Here is a 19,591-nt window from a genome sequence, read left to right as displayed (position 1 = left end):
TTTCTTTGTTTAGCTACATTCATGCACCATTTTCCCCATCGTCCCACTGGAATTAATCTGAGTTCTTTTTTCCATTGACTTTTTAAAAAACTAAAAAACTCTCTCAGGTTATAGCTCCATGCCTTGTTTGGTCAAAAAGTAAATTGAATTGAAGTACTGTTTGGTCAAAGAGTAAAGTGAACTGAAATAAAATTACATTAATAAAAAACAAAATGAAACATTTTTGCAGCCATAAATTTAAAGTATGACTATATCATTTCAGGGGAGAGAGGAGAGAGGAGAGAGGAGAGAGAAATAGACATAAGGAAGCAGTAACGCTCAGGGTGCAGCCTGACAATATTTTTCTTACAAAATTTAATTACCCAATTTAATATGTTCATGAATTAATTACACAAAATTGTTATCCTAAGGAAGTCCACTCTAGATATAATTGTTGTGTGGGTATCTAATTGTTTCATTTTATTATTAATTGTTGGGAATGTCTAAATGACACTTCTATTGGTGTATTTAGAATTTGACATTTCATTTTATTGCCTCGTGTTTTATTATTAAAAGTATTCAATGCAGTGTTTTTGAATGAGGGTAGTTTGTTATAACATATAGGAACTGTACTAAATGTTACGTTAAATGACTTATAAGTTTTTTTGAATCCCTTTTTGCCACTGCATTAAATAACTTTTAAGAATAAAACAAGAGGCAAAAAAGTCAAGTTACAAATCTGTTAACACCTTAGGGGTTGTCGTTGTCTTTGTCGGGTATCATTCCCACCCCCTCTTCATCCTTTGTTGTGGGTTCCACTCCAGTTATCTCCCATGATTCTTCTGTTGGACACTCAGCCTCTCACCCTCCCCCCCCTCTTTTAACCCTCTTGGGCCTTCTTGCTCTGTCGGCCCATCTACGCCCATAGCCCCTTCCAATCGCTTAGTCCTTTTTTGTTCGATTGGGCCTTCACCTGACCCAATTACCCTCCTCTATAGTCCTACTCAATCCCCCTCCATCCACCCTTCTGGCCCCTCTCATCTCGGATCCAACAGCTGCCTAGTGTAGTTGGTGAGCTGTGGTGCACTTCATGCCCATGTTCACCAGGAGGTCTCGAGTTCGAGTCTCCTGGCTGGTAGCTTCCCCTCTCCCTATTCCCACCCCCCCCCCCCAAAAAAAAAAAAAAAACAAAAGTAAGACATATATAAAAGCTCCCAATTCCCAAAACAAAAAAAACATCACTCACCTCTCCCTCTTCTAGCCCATTACCTTCCTACATGGTTCACCCTATAGATCCGGCCCATCTCCCTTCTGGGCTGTTTCAACCCTTTTCCTTATTGACCCACCTCCTCCAGTCTGGGCTGGCCCATTCCTCCCCACTAGGACAGGCACTTCTTGAAACCCAGTTTGTTATCTCCTCTGACCCCTCTTGTTCCGCCTTCTCTGGCCAAGAGGGAACCACAAGCCCCTCTGGTTCTCTCTTCTCAAGCTTTGCAGGATATTCCTTGCCCCTTCTTGTCTCAGCCGGTAGGCTCTTCTAATTCCATCCACCTTCCACTCCCCCCTCCTGCTTTGGAGCTCTCCCTGTCCCAGTTCGATTGTTTCAGTACCTGCCATTGGAGTCTTCTCCCTCCCCCCTTGTCCAACAGTCCCCCCCACCCCTTGGCGTGTGGTTTGTGTGTGTACCAAAAAAAAATGTGGCACTAAAGCCGAGGGTAGGAAAACTCATCCAGTGCTTCTAGTGAATTTTTAGGACAAGAACGAGATGGGTCCACTGCCTGAGCCTCTCAAGTCTCTTATCTTTTCGGAGAAAGAACGCTTACCTATGTGTGTCTGGTGCCACTGCATCTGTGCCCTGACACAAGGGCGGACAAAATAACAACCATTCCCCCAGGAAATTCCAGTGTACCACACGTGCCCAGGTAGCGTTCTTGTTCGTTTCCAAACAAAAAAACCTTAATTTCATCTGATTTGATATGGAGATTTGACTCGGGTTTTCTTTCCTATACTTCTGCTGCATATTTATTTAGCTTAGCCGACTTGTAAGAATAATAGATTAAAAAAGCGTCATGCAACCATGCTTTCACAGATTTCTGATTAACTGTGACTTTACAGTTTAGTCGTTCATTCTCATAGTTCAGTGAAGTAATTAGGTTGTCATGAAAAGGGAAATTAACTGTCAATGCCTAACCTGCACCACCGGCTAAGGCACACGAGCGATCCTTTCTCATTTGACTACAACAATTAACAACTCCAGTAATTTTTATTCTTATTCAGGCATCAACTTTTTGTCTTCCTAATGCTGTTGGCTAATTGGAGATTTGGAGTTAAAAAAAATTTAAAAAATTTATAGGTGTACAAATCCACAGCATGAGAAATTTTCAATGCTGCAGCCAGTTTAACTCAGAAGTGAACCCATCACAAATGAGTCTAGATTCTCTATCCACATGGGACCCCACGTGAATCTCACCGTCCATGAAATGCGGGACCCACTTCTGACACACAAAACACACATCCCATGGACGGTGAGATCCATGATTGAGAGCTGATCCCAAGTCAGCACAACTCCCCTTTCCTCTACCCACATTGGATATTTTTAGCTCATCTCAATGGGTTCATTATGTAATTTGATTCCATTGTGACTTTGCACCTGAAACAAAAGCTTTCCACTTCTCTGTTCAATGCTAATGCTTTTTCACTTCAAATAATACAAAAGGATAAAGATACAAAAATTTGAAAATTTCAGAGTACTGGAAACTCAGAAAACCCCAATTAAAAAAATGACTAAAAACTAACCATGTGTATTCATATGAACAGTAACAACCACAACTGCCTACAATTTTGATTTTCTAGCAGAATGGGAGAGATCATGAGGCTACAACAGAATGGCCATTGTTCCTCCCTAGGCCGATCCCAACCCTATTGGGACACCATTGGCCTTCCCATGGTTATTATGGCTGCACTGGGAGTTGAGTGTGGCCATGATGGATTCTTGAGTTCTTAGAACCCACATCAACAGATACATGGCCATTGATGTTGACATGGTGAGAATGTGCCTCCCCATTTTGCAAGTTTGAATTCCTAGAGATCTGTATCATTCCAATCTCGTTGGAGTGGTTGGGTTCTTCCATGCATTCCACATCCTCATTGTAGCCATTGATCAAGAAATCTGAACAGTTCTTCCGGAAGCCATGATCATAGAGATTTCTGAATCGACCATTGGGCCCTCTTAGGTAACTATAACGCATAGCATTTGCCATTTCATTTGTTGTGATGTTTCGGGATATCTACAACCAGTAAAAAAGGTGACTCTTATCACACAAATAATAACTGGTGCAAATAATGTATAGCTTAGATACCCCCAATAATAATAAGGGTAAATTATATGACACCCCCTGAAAATTGAACGATACTCAACTCACCCCCTCTTATTTGAAAATACTCACCCTTCCCCCTGTGTTAGAGCCTTATATTACAACTTAGTAATACAGGGGACGCGTTATTATTTTCAAATAAGAGGGGGTGAGTTGAGTATCGTTCGTTTTTTAGGGGGTGTCATGTAATTTACCCTAATAATAATAATTTTGGTAATCCAACCCCCCCCCCCCCCACCAAAAAAAAAAAAGGAGGTATAGAAATAGGTCAGCAAGCATCAAGGAATACAAGCGAGTAAGCAACCTACATTAGTGACTGAACCACTGTCCAATTGTCTGTGATTCAGCAGTCCAAGCGCACCTCATTTTATGGCAATTTAAGTTGTGCACTGGGTGGTTCCAGTGGATACTAATATGGTCGCCAGTGTTTATGACAAATAAGGCTGCACTTGTTTCCAGTTAAAAGCCACACAAAAGGAAAATTTTATAGTAAAACTCCCATTTTTTATAATGATTCTACTAAATAATTTTCCTTTCACATGGTTTTTTAGCTGGAAACAAAGTAGAGCCGTAAACAAACCAGGTATCATCGGATCCGATCCGTTTATCCCTGATACAGATACAATCTTATAAACATCCGATCCTTTTATAGCTTGTCTGATCAATTATCGGTCGGATATTGGTAAAGCCATATCTGGTCCATTTTGAATTACAATATAATATGAAAATATATTAAAAAAAAGGTGTACCCAGTGCATGAGACTCCCGCCAGTGCTGGGTCTGGGAGGAGTCATAATGTACGCAGCCTTAACCCTGCTTTGCAGAGAGGCTGTTTCCAGAGACTCGAACCCGTGACTACTTGGTCACAATGGAGCAACCTAACCATTACACCAAGGTCCACCCTCATAACATAAATATATGTGACTTTATATATATATATATATATGTAGAAGGTTATAACATAAATATATGTGACTATATATATATATATATATAGAAGGTTATATAAAGTGACAAGAGGACTATATATGGAGAAGAATTTTAAAAAGAAAGGTGAATAAGTAAAAACAATTATAAAAAATAGGAGGTAAAAGAGGAGATTAAAACATAGGCCATTTATATATATATATATATATATATATATATATATATATATATATATATATATATATGTAGAAGGTTATAACATAAATATATGTGACTATATATATATATATAGAAGGTTATATAAAGTGACAAGAGGACTATACATGGAGAAGAATTTTAAAAAGAAAGGTGAATAAGTAAAAACAATTATAAAAAATAGGAGGTAAAAGAGGAGATTAAAACATAGGCCATTTTTATCGGATATCCAATTAGTGGATCCATATTCAGATAGTTAAACAGATTCAGATATGGATATAACTTTTCATATCCATCGGATATCGTATATTTTCACGTAAATATATGGACTGAATATGGATATAGCTATACTTGGTCCTATTACAGCTCTAGAACAAATGGACCCTAAACCAATAAAGCAGCTTTTGCATTCTTAACTCTGACACTACATCTAGATGTTGATAAATAATTAAAAAATATATATTTCTGGAAGGATTTCACATACCTGTGAAGCCTGTAAAACAGTGAAGGCGGCAACAGCAAAGAAGAAGAAGAAGTCCACAATCAGAAAAGATAAGGCCCCCCCTTGGTTAGTGCCAGCATGATTAATCCATGCTCCAAAAGAAGATGGAGCTGTTGGATCCTTCAAGACTCCTGTGCATTAGGAACAAGCTTTCAAAGCCTTTCACTAGGAAAAACTGACAGTGTCACTAATTTAAAACTTCATCTGGAAAAAAAATGGTGTGTGTGTGTATGGGGGGGAGGGGACTTAAAGAAGTATTTCAAGAAGACACATACTTGTAAAAGCGACTACACCAGTAATCATCATGGCAGATGTTTCTAGAACAAGAAACATAAAGAAATCCCATTTATTTTTCTGCAATGAAAAATGGATAAAAATGGTCAGACAAGGGTCAGAGCACAAGTATATCATGTCCATATTCAAAATAAGGAAAGGAAACCATCAAGCAGATCCTTAAGATAGTCTACCCACAGTGCCCACAGAGACATGGTAACTCTGCAATAAGGATGAATCAACCATCCAACAAACACCAACAAAGCTTCAAATGCCACCATTTCACCCACCAGCTGATTGCAACCATCAAATGGAACATTCTTCCGAGTTCCCTTCGACATTTTGTAGAGAAAGGATTCAACGGCTTATAGATAGAACTTCTGTAAATCATGTAACTTTTAATCTAATACACGCTTTCCTTTTCCTGGAATGGTAGGATTATTTATTAACTATCCTATTAATAGAACCGACATCCTCAATGGCCCCCACCTCCTAAATGTATTTTGTGATTCTGTGCCCACGGTACATTGTCCCTGTGTTCTACCTTAAGGCCACGTTATGTTCCACACTCCTTTTCTTTCAGAAATATGTTCCATCCAATTCTAAAAGATTGGCAGTGGTTCGTGAAAAAAGGTAGATAATTGAAGATGCAAATTATCAGTGTCAAAATACCTTGCCGATACAATTGGAAACCCAAGGGCAGTGATGATCAAATTGTTCAACACAACGATCACAGGTGGAACAGTGTTTTGAACGAATAGGCCTGACAATCTGAAAAATAAGACGAAAAGAAATTAAATTAGACACTATCCAGGAGAAAAAATGTTATTCGGAGTGGGAAAAAAAAAAACAGAAAGCAACATGCAAAGTATTAGAAGCAGCAGGATATGGCACCTTGCATGTTGCACAGAGTTGAGACCAATTCCCAGCCAGCAAAGCAGGATGACCAAGCTCAATCTTCAATAAAGGTTCCTATTGGAATCATATAGGAAAAAGAGACAATAAATGTTATGAAAAGGAAGGACGGACGGATGAAAAAATAACCAAGACATGGAAGCCAGAAGACAATGAGAAAAGGAAAAAAATCCAGTTTGTATAAGTTTAAATGACGTCTGGTGCCAAGAAATCATTAGGAACTGTGACAAGAAATGGCCAATGAATGAGACTCACATCATCTTTCAGATTCTGGGAATCATGTACATTCATTCTGACGTAACCTGGATCCTTCCTAAACAAACAAAACAGGGAAAAATAAGTCCCAGGAAGTGCAAGCATGATCATCCAGCAAACATTATCAGAGTATAGTCCTAAATTATTCCCGTGTGCAACATGGAACTATATACATAAGCAGCAAAGCATAACCCTTCCACATGACAGATGTTTGAATTTTTCATCTTTTTTTACCCCTTCTCTATTCCGATAGAGCCACAGTTCTTTGGATCAAGTATAGGATTGGGATTTGGATTCGGACCAGTCCCAGCCAATCCCAACCTAATCAAGGACAGATTGACTAATCCACTGAAAGGAAAGGATGAACAAGGTCAAACAATTCAATCCACCAGGTAATACAGTTTTGATCGGTCATTTGGTCACATTCAACTCTAATCTGGATTGCTGCCGTCTGGATTCGGATCTGCTGATCCTTGAAAATGTACTGAACTGTGTAAGTACGGGAAATATAATGAGAGATTTTTCTTTTCTGACAGATCAGAAGAGTGAAATAGAAGAATTTATTAATTACAATCCCGGTATCAGCCGCAGTATCAGTATGTCTAAAAAATAAAGATAAAACTCAACTCAACTAGGCCTTTTTCCCAACTAAATCGGCTCGGCTACACAGATTCTGCTCCACCATTCTATAGATAAAAATGTAAAGATAAAAGTAAAAAGTCAACTAAATTTCTCCATTAAGAGAAAGCAATAAATATCAATGACATGGAAAGAACAAGGTAGACATTAAGAAAAGTTACCATAAATGTCCACAAAACAAACCACAAGTCAAAATATTAGAAAAACACGGAATGGTACCTATAACCTTTTTCTTCTTCCTTTTTTTATACTAGCCATTCTCTTTACCAATCATGAAAGAAAGCATTTAATCCAATAAATACGCAACAAAAGATACAGCACACATTATGATCTAGAAGTGTTTCTGTAATCCACTTAGAGATTGCTCAAAATCAAAAGATTATTTACCAGAGAGCATTCTCACAAATATCTCCAATATGTTAAAGGTTCTTTTATAATTAAAGCTATTTTCTCTGCCATTTGAAGAAAAGAATGTGCGGAAAATATGATGTGATGAAATTTGAAGCATTTACAAGGGAACACACTTCCAAGTTTCACCCCATGGTAGATCCAGAGGTAAATAAAACAGGTGCAGAAGATCGCTGCCAGGCTGTGTGGGCCCTGCAGAAGCGCAGGGGCCAATGAGAGTACGCGCAGGAGCATCAAGGGGTGGGATTTTTTCATTTCAGAGGGGAGGGGCGGTCATTTTGCACCGTCCTGTGTCTGGGCGCAGGCTGCACACAGCCTGGCAGGGATCTTTTTACCCAAGGTTCAAAAACTCGTCTCGAGGAGGTGTCTCGACCAGGTCAAGATTCTCGAGACCTCGGCGAGACAGTGCAATTTTTTTTGTTTCGGTGGGCAAATAGCCATAGTTCGCTCCGAAACTCTAAAAGAAGCTTGTTTTTGGCTTACTAAACATACTTAAATCTTCAAATTGTAAAAACCCAATTTTGTGCTTTGGATTTGCACCCTTGGTTGGCAGTAAACATCGAATCCTTATGTAATATTATACACATTGTTTGAGTGCTATGAGACATAATGGGCAAATAAAACAAGTAAATTATGCAATAATGGATGAAGAGACATAATATTGAATAACTATTCAAGAAATAATTAAGGACTTAAAGTAAAAACTACATTGAAAAATGCATATTAAATAGACACTCAAGTACAGTGAACAATACATATGTCATAGACACCGAAGTACAGTGAACAATACATATGTCATAGACACCATAGTCTTCCATGTCCCAACAATACAATATTGTGAGTCTATGACTGTCTATTGATATGAACTATGGCATGTTGGATCAAGTCCATTCATGGTCCGATGGAACCGACGTGCATTGTCTTCCGTCTGCGTGACATACAAATGCCACATCATAGTGTTCGAGAAGAACAAGACTAGTTTCTTCTAAACAGGTTGAGATATCCGAGATTTTCAAGATTTCACCGAGATTTTTGAAACACTGCAGTTTTTAAGTTTTGTATGTAATCTCGTCTCGAGGAGCTTGAGATTCTCGAGATATTCGAGATTTAGAACTATGTTTTTACAGATAACTGATGGACTCTTTCAAACCTTGAATAATATTTTGTTTTTTTTTTTATTTTTTTTAGGAGGGGGGGGGGGTGGTATTCAACCTTGAATAGTAACTTGAGGAACTACTTTTAATTCAGCTCGATTCTTGGATAATTAAATTAGATACTACAGGGAATGCGTTGCATTTTCGATGATGTATGGTTCCATTTTTATTTAACAAGAACTAAAACTAAATTAGTTATTTACACATCAGTAATAATGACATCCAGAGATCTTTATTTGATGGCAGTATAGGAACCCCCCATCTATTTAAATCAATATATGGAAAACTGGAACCCCCCCCCCCCCCACAAAAAAAAAAAAAAAAGAAAGAAGAAAAAGCACTGCTTATTGCCATATTGCAATCACTACAAAGAATTACCTTTAAGGTATGCTAACAAATAGTCAATATTTCCCTCTTTTTCAAAGGTAAAATACCAATGGTCTATAGAAGATACCTGCTACACCTGTGAAACATCACTAGACCAGCACTTGCAAGAAAAACACCCAACCATGCAAAAAGCCCAAATCCAGCAGTTAACTTCGGCAGGTTTGTTGCTGCAGCCAAATCAAGAAAGGAATAGCCAAAGTAAGTTCACTAGAATGACAATTGAAGATGCATAAAGTGATACGTGTATGCAATGTTGAAGCACTATACCCATGATGACTGAATGAATATAGGTCACTAGCAACATAAGGATTATACACCAAAGTACAGGTGCAAGTCCTAGCTTTGCAAATTTCCCCAGGCGGCTGTTTCCATCACAGCGTTTATCAAACAACCTTCTAGCATTCCCCTGTAAAATTAGACACATAAGAACATTTCATGAAGCTCTACAGAAGATAAATTAGGTATCAACATGCACCCATCTCAGATCTCTTTGAAAAACAATTGCGCACTTAAAGGCTCGAAGAAAGATTGTAAAGTCTCTTAATAACCATTACTCAATCATAATATATTTCAATCAAATTTTCTGGTTTGAGTTAAAATTAAAATAGTTAGACAATGATTTGATTATGTTCTTAATTGTCTATAGCCATTTGCAATATTTGTTTAAAATTTTATTCTATACATCAAGCTACATACACATAGAGGCAACTGCCGCAGTTCTGCATAATTCATGGGAAGAGAAGACTAACAAATGGAAAAAAAAATTATGTACTGAGCAAGTATTCGAAACATGCTTCTTTTATCTGGAAGTAACTTTGAAAATCAGGAAGGATTAATAAGATCCTTTTCTTTTTTATATAAATAAAATCTCTTAAAAAGGGACTTGAGGAGCCCCGCCAAAAGAAGAAAGCCCAGCTGCCATAATTCCATACACAACTACCCTATTCCCTATACAATGGGCTGTATAATTAATTTAATTAAAAAATAGCCCAATTTTGGTTCTTAAAAGTAGAACCCTGAAAACTGGTAGTTTCTTTTCTTTTCCCCTTTTGTTGGTGGAAGATAAGTGGGCTTCAGAAAATCCTTTTATAGATGTACTTCTTAAAGTGTCTCAACCAATCACATATAATGGGACAGCAGAAACTGCATGTGGGCGTTGCGTCTGAGTTGGGAAATATCCTCTCTGCGAAGCGGATCTAAGGCTGTTACTTATAAACCTCCCAGACCCTGCAGTGGCGGGAGCCTTGTGCACTGGGTACACCCTTTTTAGAAACTGCATGTGGGCCTGGTGATCATAATCAAGAAATATTTCGATCCAATTATGAATTACTGAAAGTCTTAACACATTACCAGCAAAACAAATTAAAGTGGTTTGGTTATAGATTACCTACAAGAAAAAAAGCAACTTGTCTGTGATTCTTATCAGAAGCAAGTTGTGCTGGCGTTAAGCCTGATTTATCAGTCACCATCAAGTCTTCTTTCTTCCCTGCCTGCACTAATACTGTGCATGCCTCTAGGTTCCCCCGAGTAGCAGACCAATGAAGGGGGGTACAACCTAATGAAAGAAGTAAACAATAGCAAGTGTTAATATAAAAACTAGAATCTAACCCCTATAAAGCAGCAGAAATAAGAGGTTAGCTTATGAGAAAACAGAGCACACAATATTACCCTCTTTATCCTGTCGTGCCCTATACGCATCCAGAAATAGAAGAAGCCGTATACAATCAGCAAAACCTTTGTAAGCAGCCCTAAGAAGTTCAAAAGAATAAAAGGACAGTCATTTCAGCTATATCATTAGGTAAAAGTGTAATGAAGGTACTCATTGATGATCATAAGTATGGACCACAAAATGTTTTAGATTACATAAAGACTTCAAATTGTCAAGCAGTACAAACCAAACTCTAAGGATCATAATATATTTGTGTATAACAGGCATGTGCTAGCATCCAAGACAAAATATGACTTTCCATAAATGAATTAAAGCACATAGTAAAGTAAGAAATTTAGCATGCATATGATATACCTATTAATGTGCACAGTACCCATTTCTGAAAAACAGTCTGTGTCCCACATTAAGTCCAAAATTCCAGGGGGAAAAGGTGTCCAATGTCTACATTGACAATATTGGATACTTCAACTTCCGTATATTGGCACTACATATACTCCAGAATTATCACCGCTTTTTTCAAATTTCAACACCAAATGCTTGGTGTACATATTTCTACTGTCCTCGAACCTACTATGGTGCAAAGCTTTCACGTCAGTTTTACTGGATGAAACCAGGAGAACCATTATATGCATGATGGATAGAACCATGGATGGCCAAGGGCCTTAAAGGTAGATTGCTAATGCAGTTTCGGTGCAACATTACAACCTGTTTTGATAATACTTGGCTACGGGCTTTTGTATTAAGTGTTTTTATTTATAATGGGCTCAACTATAAGGAGCAGTCAAAATTCTAGCAGATTCTTTTGTGCCTTTTCATATTCCGAGGCAGCATTAAGTACCTTTTCCATTATCAGTTTTCAATATTTTGATTGTAGTTTCAATGTCCTGGGAACAGTTTTCAATGTCTTAGACTTGTTATCTATGTTTGGGGAATTCCAAAGGGGTTTTGGAATTCTAAGAGTCTCTTTAATGTTATTTTTCTGTACTCAAGGCTTTCACCTCTATATAATACAAATCTTGGCTGCTCTCAAAGGCAGCCATCGAATTTTACAGCATGACTCAAGTGGGCTTAGGTGAGACTCCTACAGCGGGGCAACTAGTGGGACTCTAGCTTGCCGAGGTTATCTACTATCTTCTACATTCAGCTATCAACCCTCCATCACCATTTGCACCTACACCTCCCTCATCATTCAACGACAAAATGGTAGATCAGAACTGAACCCACAGTGGCGGGATAAAATTAAAAGTTTCCTAATTTAAATGGAACACGTTTGCTGGTCAACTTTTCTAACAAAGGATATTGGAGGTGTACATGCTGCAACAGAGATGGAAGCTCAAAGGCTCTACATATTTGTCATAACATCATCCATACATGTGAAAATTGTTAGCCTCACCTTGGCAAGAGAAACACTAGTTTGCAGACAATTATTTTTCCCTCCCAACTCTCCAAGTATAGTTTAGACATTCCCAACAGCTAGCATTACTGGGGCATGAGTCCAGTACGCAGTACGCAACACTTATGTGGACAGCCACTTAAATTTACATAAGCAATCCAATAGGTCTTCAACCCAAAGAAAGAAAAAGAATAGGTTGTCAAATTGACATTTGTATCATCCATGTCATCACCCCAACGAAATAGGAGAGCTCATCTAATAAAGAGACTTGGTTGATCCAGTTCAGAGACCTTTCCCATATTGAAGTGTCACAAGCACAAAGCATCATACAAAGTCAAAACTCAAAAATATAATTGGAAGTAAGTAGCTGAATCAATATATTATTGTTGTTAAAGAAACCAAAAAGGTGTAGTCAAATGCTGTAATGTACCAGTGTAGAGGACTTCTTCCATCATTATCAGGAACATCAGGATCAGCATTCCATTTCATAACAACATGATAAAGGAAAGCTGTTTGACCATATTGTGCTGCAACATGAGTTGCCTGCATTAAAGTGAAATTAAAGATGCAACTGTTGTTCAGAGACTTTAAGCTGTACGAATACTTCAAGACTAAAGAGAGAATGAAACCAAAGACGTTGGAAAAGAAAAACAGAAGAATTCATCCTCCTCTAGAAATAAATAATTTACTAAACAATAGGCTATGAACGGTACAAATAGATTTTGGAGTTTCTCAAGGAAACTTATGCGCTCCTAGCATACACATTGCTAAAATTGCTGGCAGTGATTTGATCATGATCCCTGAATAAATTCCTTTAGGGTAAGCCACAAAAGCCTAAGCAATCAGATGGGACCAATATGTAAGAATTATCTGACAGGAAACTTAAGCCAAACACCCAGCTGGGTCTGTATGGCATGGACCATATTTGGCACAATAAAGTGAATAATACAAACAACCTGTCCAAAAAAGCCTCAGATTTTCATGTAAGGAAAATTAATTGACCTCGTTTCTACCAGCATCCAGCAGTATTAAAATGTACCCAAGCAAAACAAACTATGAAGATTAGAGAAGGAATATACAAGAGCTGCTTAGTGGACCTTAAATAGCGACCAGGTTATTGGTTTTTCAAAGAGCAGAATAAAGAAGCACAAGTCAAGAATACTTGGGAGAAGTGGTGAGAAAAGACATTCATTGATTAGGGTTGACAATAAGTATAGCTGTGAAACGAGTTGATTGGTGAAGGAGAATCCATGTAGCTGACCCCATTTAATTGGAACAAGGCTTCGTTGAATATAAGTTGCACTGAGTTACAGAGCCCAGGAATGAGGTCAACGGAATTAAAAAGTGGCTTCCCCTTCTCCAGAGCAAACAACACCCCAAAATAAATGAGAATAAGTAACTCCAAGTCTACATTTTTAGAGATGAACAAACAAGAATCTAATCGCAAAACAATGAATGAGGTCCCAAGCTAAAGCAACAATCAGGGTAGAAACCTATTTAGCTCAAGTACAGCCATCAGGGTAGAAACCTATTTAGCTTAAGTACAGCCATGTGTTTGGTTTTCCAAACACAAAACTAGGTGCTGGAAATGCTAATCCCTGATACAATAACGCATTCATACAGTTGAGTAGACATGCTCACCTTTGTAGATATATAACTAATATGAATTTATGTTCATGTACTCTTAAGTAATTGAATAAGGAAAAATTTAAGGACAAAAATCAAAATCAGACAACCGGTGCTTCAGTATTAGCTGAGAATGAGGAAGAAGATACATTAAGAGTTCTCCTTGCATGATTGGCACTCTGGATCCAACAAATGTGTCTGGGATGCAAACATCTTCCAACAGTTAAGTATCCTCATCACAGCCCAAGATAATAATAGATGATTCTACCAATGGTAGTGATGCGGAAATGAGGTGCATAAAATTTTCAATTTAGCTTCAGAGCCTGTGATGTGATCATGTGGTTACACCAATACAAGAAACTCCCTTGGAGTTATTACTGATAAGAACCAGAGAACCAACACAAGCATTTGTTTATTAACAATTAAAGAAAATACAATAGACACTTCCCTATCCCTAGAAATTCTTCAAAGGAAAACTAAGTCATGCTGTCTTAGTTCCATGAAACAGAATACTCCATCCAATCAGTTATGAGACTTTAAAGTTGCAAACTATTACCATACTGGCCAGGGACAACTGCCCTGCAAAATGAGAGCAGAGAGAGAGAAAGAGAGAGTTCCTGATCGACAGAAAGAGAATCACCTATTAGCAGCTTATAAAGATGGGTTTTTATCTCTCTCTATATCTAAAAATGACCCATGTTTTGTCCGGGAGTCTGAAGGAGACCAATACATTACAAATCAAAATTCTTCCATTTTGGTGAAGTAATGATATTTGACCGAAAAACTGCCATAATTATAATCCAGACAGAAGGATTCCTTAGGTGTGAGCAAAAACAAACCTATCCAACATGGTCAAGCATAATGGCTAACAGAAAGTGAGGCGACATCCAGTAAAGGTTTGACCTTGGCTATGGTACTCAGTGGTTTTAATATTCATCCTAATAACGTAAGTTCAATCAAATAAATCATTTAATAGTCATATTAGTACCAACTGGATGTGTTCCCAATAGCCTCAAACTCTTTAGTGCCAACAACATAGAGGCTCATCTCCATTCTTCGGGCAAAGGTGCCAATGTAACTTATAACTCCTATTCATACTACCACAACTGGCAGCCAATTGATTAGCACTAGGATCTTCATGCATCAAACTTTTTGGGGCCTATAGGTTCGAATGTCTATTTGCACACATACTTGATACTTTATCTGGAAAATATCTCTTGTCTTCTTTCACTTTTAGATAAATGTCTCCCGGACTGGTTTTATACTGCACAGTCTAGATCTTTTCTCTGCTTTGCGCTAGTTTCCTAAGTTAGATTGGCAACCTCTATTACCTCAATATATTGGGAAAGCAAATTCTATTTCAGACGTAGTCCTTATAATTTCTCTTTTAACTTAATCAGCACACCATTCTTTTCAACATATACAACAACTCAGCCTTATCCCAACTAAATGGGGTCGGCTACATGGATCCTTGCCCTTCAATCAGCTCTATTCGAGGTCATACTAGATAAAAGGCCTAAGCTATGCTTGTCTTTTCTCACCACTTCTCCTAAGGTCATTTTAGGTCTGCCCCTGGCTCTTTTAGTTCCTTCAATCTGAATTAAATCATTCCTCCGTACTAGAGCATCCAAAGGCCTCCGTTGAACATGGTCATGCCACCTCAAACGACTTTCTCGAAGCTTATCATGTATCGGAGCTACTCCCAAACCAGCTCTAATATGATCATTCCTTACTTTATCCTTCCTAGTTTTGCCACCAATCCATCTCAACATCCTCATCTCCGCTACACTGAGTTTATCAACATGACGCTTCTTAACTAGCCCAGCATTTTGCACCATACATCATAGCCGGGTCGCATGACTGTCGTATAAAATTTTCCTTTTACGTTTTAAAGGAAAACGCCAATCACACAAAACTCCGGACGCACCTCTCCATTTCATCCATCCTATTTTAATTCTCTGTGAAACCTCGTCCTCTATATCACCTTCTTTATTTATGATTGAGCCAGGATACCTAAAATAATCACTTTGCGGAATCTCCCTCTCATCAAGTTTCACCACCTCATTATCCGTCCTAGTGTAACCAAAGTTACACACCATATACTTTATCTCCGTTTTTCTTAGCTTAAAACCTTTTGAATTCAAGGTTGATCTCCAAAACTCTAACTTGGTGTTATTCCCTACTTTAGTCTCATCCACCAAAACAATATCATCAGCAAAAAACATACACCAAGGAACCTCATCTTGAATGTCTCTGGTCATCCATGATAAGCGCAAACAAATAAGGGCTTAAAGGCTTTATAGTTGATCCTTGATGTAATCCAATTGTAATTGAGAATTCACTACCTTAGCCCTCCAGCATTCTTACACTTGTCACCACACCATCATACATATCTTTAATTATGTCCACATATTTACTTGAAACATTTCTCTTCTCTAGTACTTGCCAAATTAACTCTCTAGGGACTCTGTCATAGGCTTTTTTCTAGGTCAATAAAGACCACATAGAGATCCTTCTTGCAATCTCTAAGCCTTTCCATAAGTCTCTTACTTGTAAATAACTTCCGAAGTGGATCTTCCTGGCATAAAAACAAATTGGTTCTCCGATATCAACAAAAAAAAAAAAATTCTCTTTAATAATAGTTTCTTGTCTCAAGTGGGGTTTCAATAACCCTCTCCCATAAGTATGACTCATTAGTTTTATGCCTCTATAGTTATTGCAGCTCTAAATATCACCTTTATTTTTGTAAATTGGAACCACGATGCTTCTCCTCCATTCATCTGGCATTTTCCTTGTGCTCATAATCTTATTAAACAACTTGGTAAACCACAGATTCCTAAGCTCTTCCACTCTTCTATTGGGATATCATTTGGGCCTTGTGCCTTGTCTACTTTCATCCTCCTTAAAGCTTCTTTTAGTTCAAACACCCTAATTCTTCGTATATATCTATGACATGTGATGTCTTGATGGATAATGCAGTCTTCCGAAACACTATTATTCGAAGTGTGTTCATTTAGTATGCTGCAGAGATAACCTTCCCATCTCTTTTTAATGTCCTCATCCCTTACTAGTACTTTACCATCTTCAATTTTACTACACCTAACATGGTCAAGATCTCTACTCTTCCTTTCCCTCATTTTAGCTATCTTATAAATAACTTTTTCCCATTCCTTTGTGCTTAGATTGTTCTAAAGATCTTCATATTTCTTCACCCTTGCTTTTTCCACAATCTTCTTAGCTTCATTTCTGAAAAATTTATACCTTTGTAGATCCTCTACATCCTTAGTCCTTTGCCATGTCTTAAAACTAGCTTTCTTAGTCTTAATGGCTGTTTAAACCTCATCATCCCATCTCCAAGTCTCTCCAAAGGAATGACGTTTTCCTTTCGATTCACCTCGGACATCTTTAGCAACCTTCATAATACAAGTAGCCATCTCATTCCACATCGTATTAGTGTCTCCCTCAAAGTCCCACTTTCCTTGTTTGACCACTTCATTAGTAAATGATTTCAAAGTATCTCCTTTTAAGCTCCACCACCTTATCCTAGGGTAAATAAGCTCACCTTTCTTATGATTCTGTGTAGTGAGGCACACATCCATGACCACTAATCTATGTTGTGTGGTTAGGCTCTCCCTTGGTATCACCTTGCAGTACTTACATAACAATCTATCGAATCTTCTAGTTAGGAAGAAATCTATTTGGCTACTATGATGTCCACTTTTGAAGGTAACTATATACTCCTCTCTCTTTTCAAAGTAAGTGTTTACAATGGACAAATCAAAAGCCATAGCAAAAATCTAAAATTGAGATCCCATCTTCATTCCTCTCTCCAAAACCATATCCTCCATGTACACCTTCATAGCTTCTACAATCTTTCCCAACATGTCTACTTAGATCACCCCCTATAATAATCTTTTCTCCTTGACAAAAACCTTGCACTAATCCATCCATGTGTTCCCAAAATTGTAACTTACTACTTTCATCCAATTCTACTTGAGATGCGTAAGTGCTAATTATATTTTCAACCTCTTTCTCCAACACAAGCTTGATGGATATAATCCTATCTCTGAATCTTTTAACACCCACCACATCATTCTTTAAATCTTTATCCACCACATCATTCTTCTCAATATACACAGTTCCTTAAAATCTAGAGGATAAGTCCTCCGCCATGGAGTCGTTCTGGCCTACTACTTCATTACGCAATAAAGTCTGACCAAAGTAAAAAAACATAAACTAATACCAAGAAAAAGCAACAATCGAGAATGGAGACTGTGAATGGACAGAGAGACACGGATAGGGAGCAGTTTAAATGCTGAAACTGGGTTACAAAATCCTGTAAATGCAACAAATGGAAACCGTGTCCAATAAGAAAATTGACAGCCTCCTCCTCTGATACTCTTGCACTTAGAAACTTGCTTAGATTGAAACAGAAGTGAAAATATACACTAATAATAACAGTTAATGTGCAGTGGCATTTTTGCCACAAAATTGTTGACTTGGAACTCCAGCATCAAGCAACAGACCAACCATAAATGAGGGTGAAAAAACTGTACTATGTGCAATTGAATAGCGTCAGTTTTACATTTAGTAGTCCTCAAGCTATGTTCTTCAAATTGAGCATCAACATCCTTCTACAACACTGTTATACAGACAACCACGGTCAATGGAAGCACACATGCTCGCAAGTTATGATAAACCGCATAAGCATGATTATTAGTAGCCCTATTCAATGTGACCTCGCCCCAGTTACCAGGAACCAGATCATCTTCTCAACTTTTCTTTAGAACTGGGAGTGTTTAATCATGACATTTAGGATTATTACTGGCCCTATTCAATCTGACCATTCCCCCAATTACCAGTAATCATATCAAATTCTCTACTTTTCGTTAGTACTAGGTGTGTTTAATTATGACACTTACTCCTTGACCTTGAAAAAAACATATCTTCAATGAACTATCAATCTTAAATGTACATAACAGAATGATCAAGGGAAGACTAACCTGGTAACCATATAAATCAGTAGTATCCGCTCGAGCACCCTCCAGGAGTAATAGCTCGGCGGCCTGGATTGCTCCCCTCACAGCACTCCAGTGCAGAGCTGTTTGTCCTGTGTGATCGGCTGCATTGACATCTCCTCCATGCTTGCAAATGAAGGAGAAAAAACTATCAAATACTGAAAGTACATTAAAAAAAAAAGTGGACGGGGAAGTTGAAACAAATTAGCTTCAGTTACTACATCCAACCGAAAGCAGCACGAAACTCCCATCCAATCCAATTGTTAAATAAATAAAAAAAATTAACTTCGATGTGCCTTATCCACGAATCAACTTGTGATTACTAGAGGCCGAATAGGGGAAAAAACCAACTTCCTGAAATCTCCCCGAAGATGAGGAAGAAGAAAAAGACAAATGAATTTCAGCTGTAACTTCAAATCATCAATTAATAGAGTCCGAAGTAGAAGTACACTGAATCGGATCCGATACCTCGATAATATACTGTGCGGCCGCGGTCCTATTGTTCAAAGCTGCCCACTGCAACGCATAATACCCAATCCCATCAGGCTCAGATACTGAACACCCTTCGCACTCCACCAACCTCTGCAACTTCTCCAAATCACCGTACGCCGCCGCAGTGTACACATCGTTCCGAAGACTGTCGTCTCTACCGATACCGGTCGTCTCCGTGGAAAGTCCACCGTTCGCACCCGTCTGGCTTTCTCCTTCATCAACGACCTCGATCTCGGATGCCATCTTTATTCAGAGAATAACGCCAATTCATCAGAGGGAGTTCAACATTTATGCAATCCGAGAGAGAGGAGTTATTTTGATTTCTCTCTCACACCACCTCTCTCTTGTGTGTTCAAATTTGCCTTCTCTAGGATTTTGTTGAAGA

General features: G+C 38.2%; 1 protein-coding gene and 1 long non-coding RNA gene across 2 annotated transcripts in view; one reads left to right on the top strand and one right to left on the bottom strand.

Annotated features, from left to right (window-relative positions):
- The window catches only part of LOC122651635, a 21,111-nt gene extending 9,249 nt beyond the window's left edge, over positions 1 to 11,862 (top strand). The window contains exons 2-3 of the long non-coding RNA XR_006331482.1: positions 4,126 to 4,131; positions 11,730 to 11,862. This is a non-coding gene — a long non-coding RNA (uncharacterized LOC122651635). The remainder of the gene's footprint in view (positions 1 to 4,125; positions 4,132 to 11,729) is intronic.
- Positions 2,762 to 19,591, bottom strand: LOC122651633 (protein S-acyltransferase 24-like). Its single transcript, XM_043845103.1, has 13 exons — positions 19,183 to 19,591; positions 18,700 to 18,840; positions 12,501 to 12,613; positions 10,677 to 10,756; positions 10,400 to 10,563; positions 9,276 to 9,414; positions 9,076 to 9,175; positions 6,421 to 6,478; positions 6,145 to 6,222; positions 5,923 to 6,021; positions 5,253 to 5,331; positions 4,960 to 5,108; positions 2,762 to 3,266 (listed from the first exon to the last, which is right to left on the bottom strand). Exons 1-13 carry the CDS (start codon positions 19,447 to 19,449, stop codon positions 2,931 to 2,933), a joined length of 1,803 nt encoding a protein of 600 aa, XP_043701038.1. The 5' UTR covers positions 19,450 to 19,591; the 3' UTR covers positions 2,762 to 2,930.

The sequence above is a fragment of the Telopea speciosissima genome, chromosome 2 (genome assembly GCF_018873765.1).
Source record: "Telopea speciosissima isolate NSW1024214 ecotype Mountain lineage chromosome 2, Tspe_v1, whole genome shotgun sequence".
NCBI lineage: Eukaryota > Viridiplantae > Streptophyta > Magnoliopsida > Proteales > Proteaceae > Telopea > Telopea speciosissima.
This window is presented reverse-complemented; position numbering and strand designations above follow the sequence as displayed.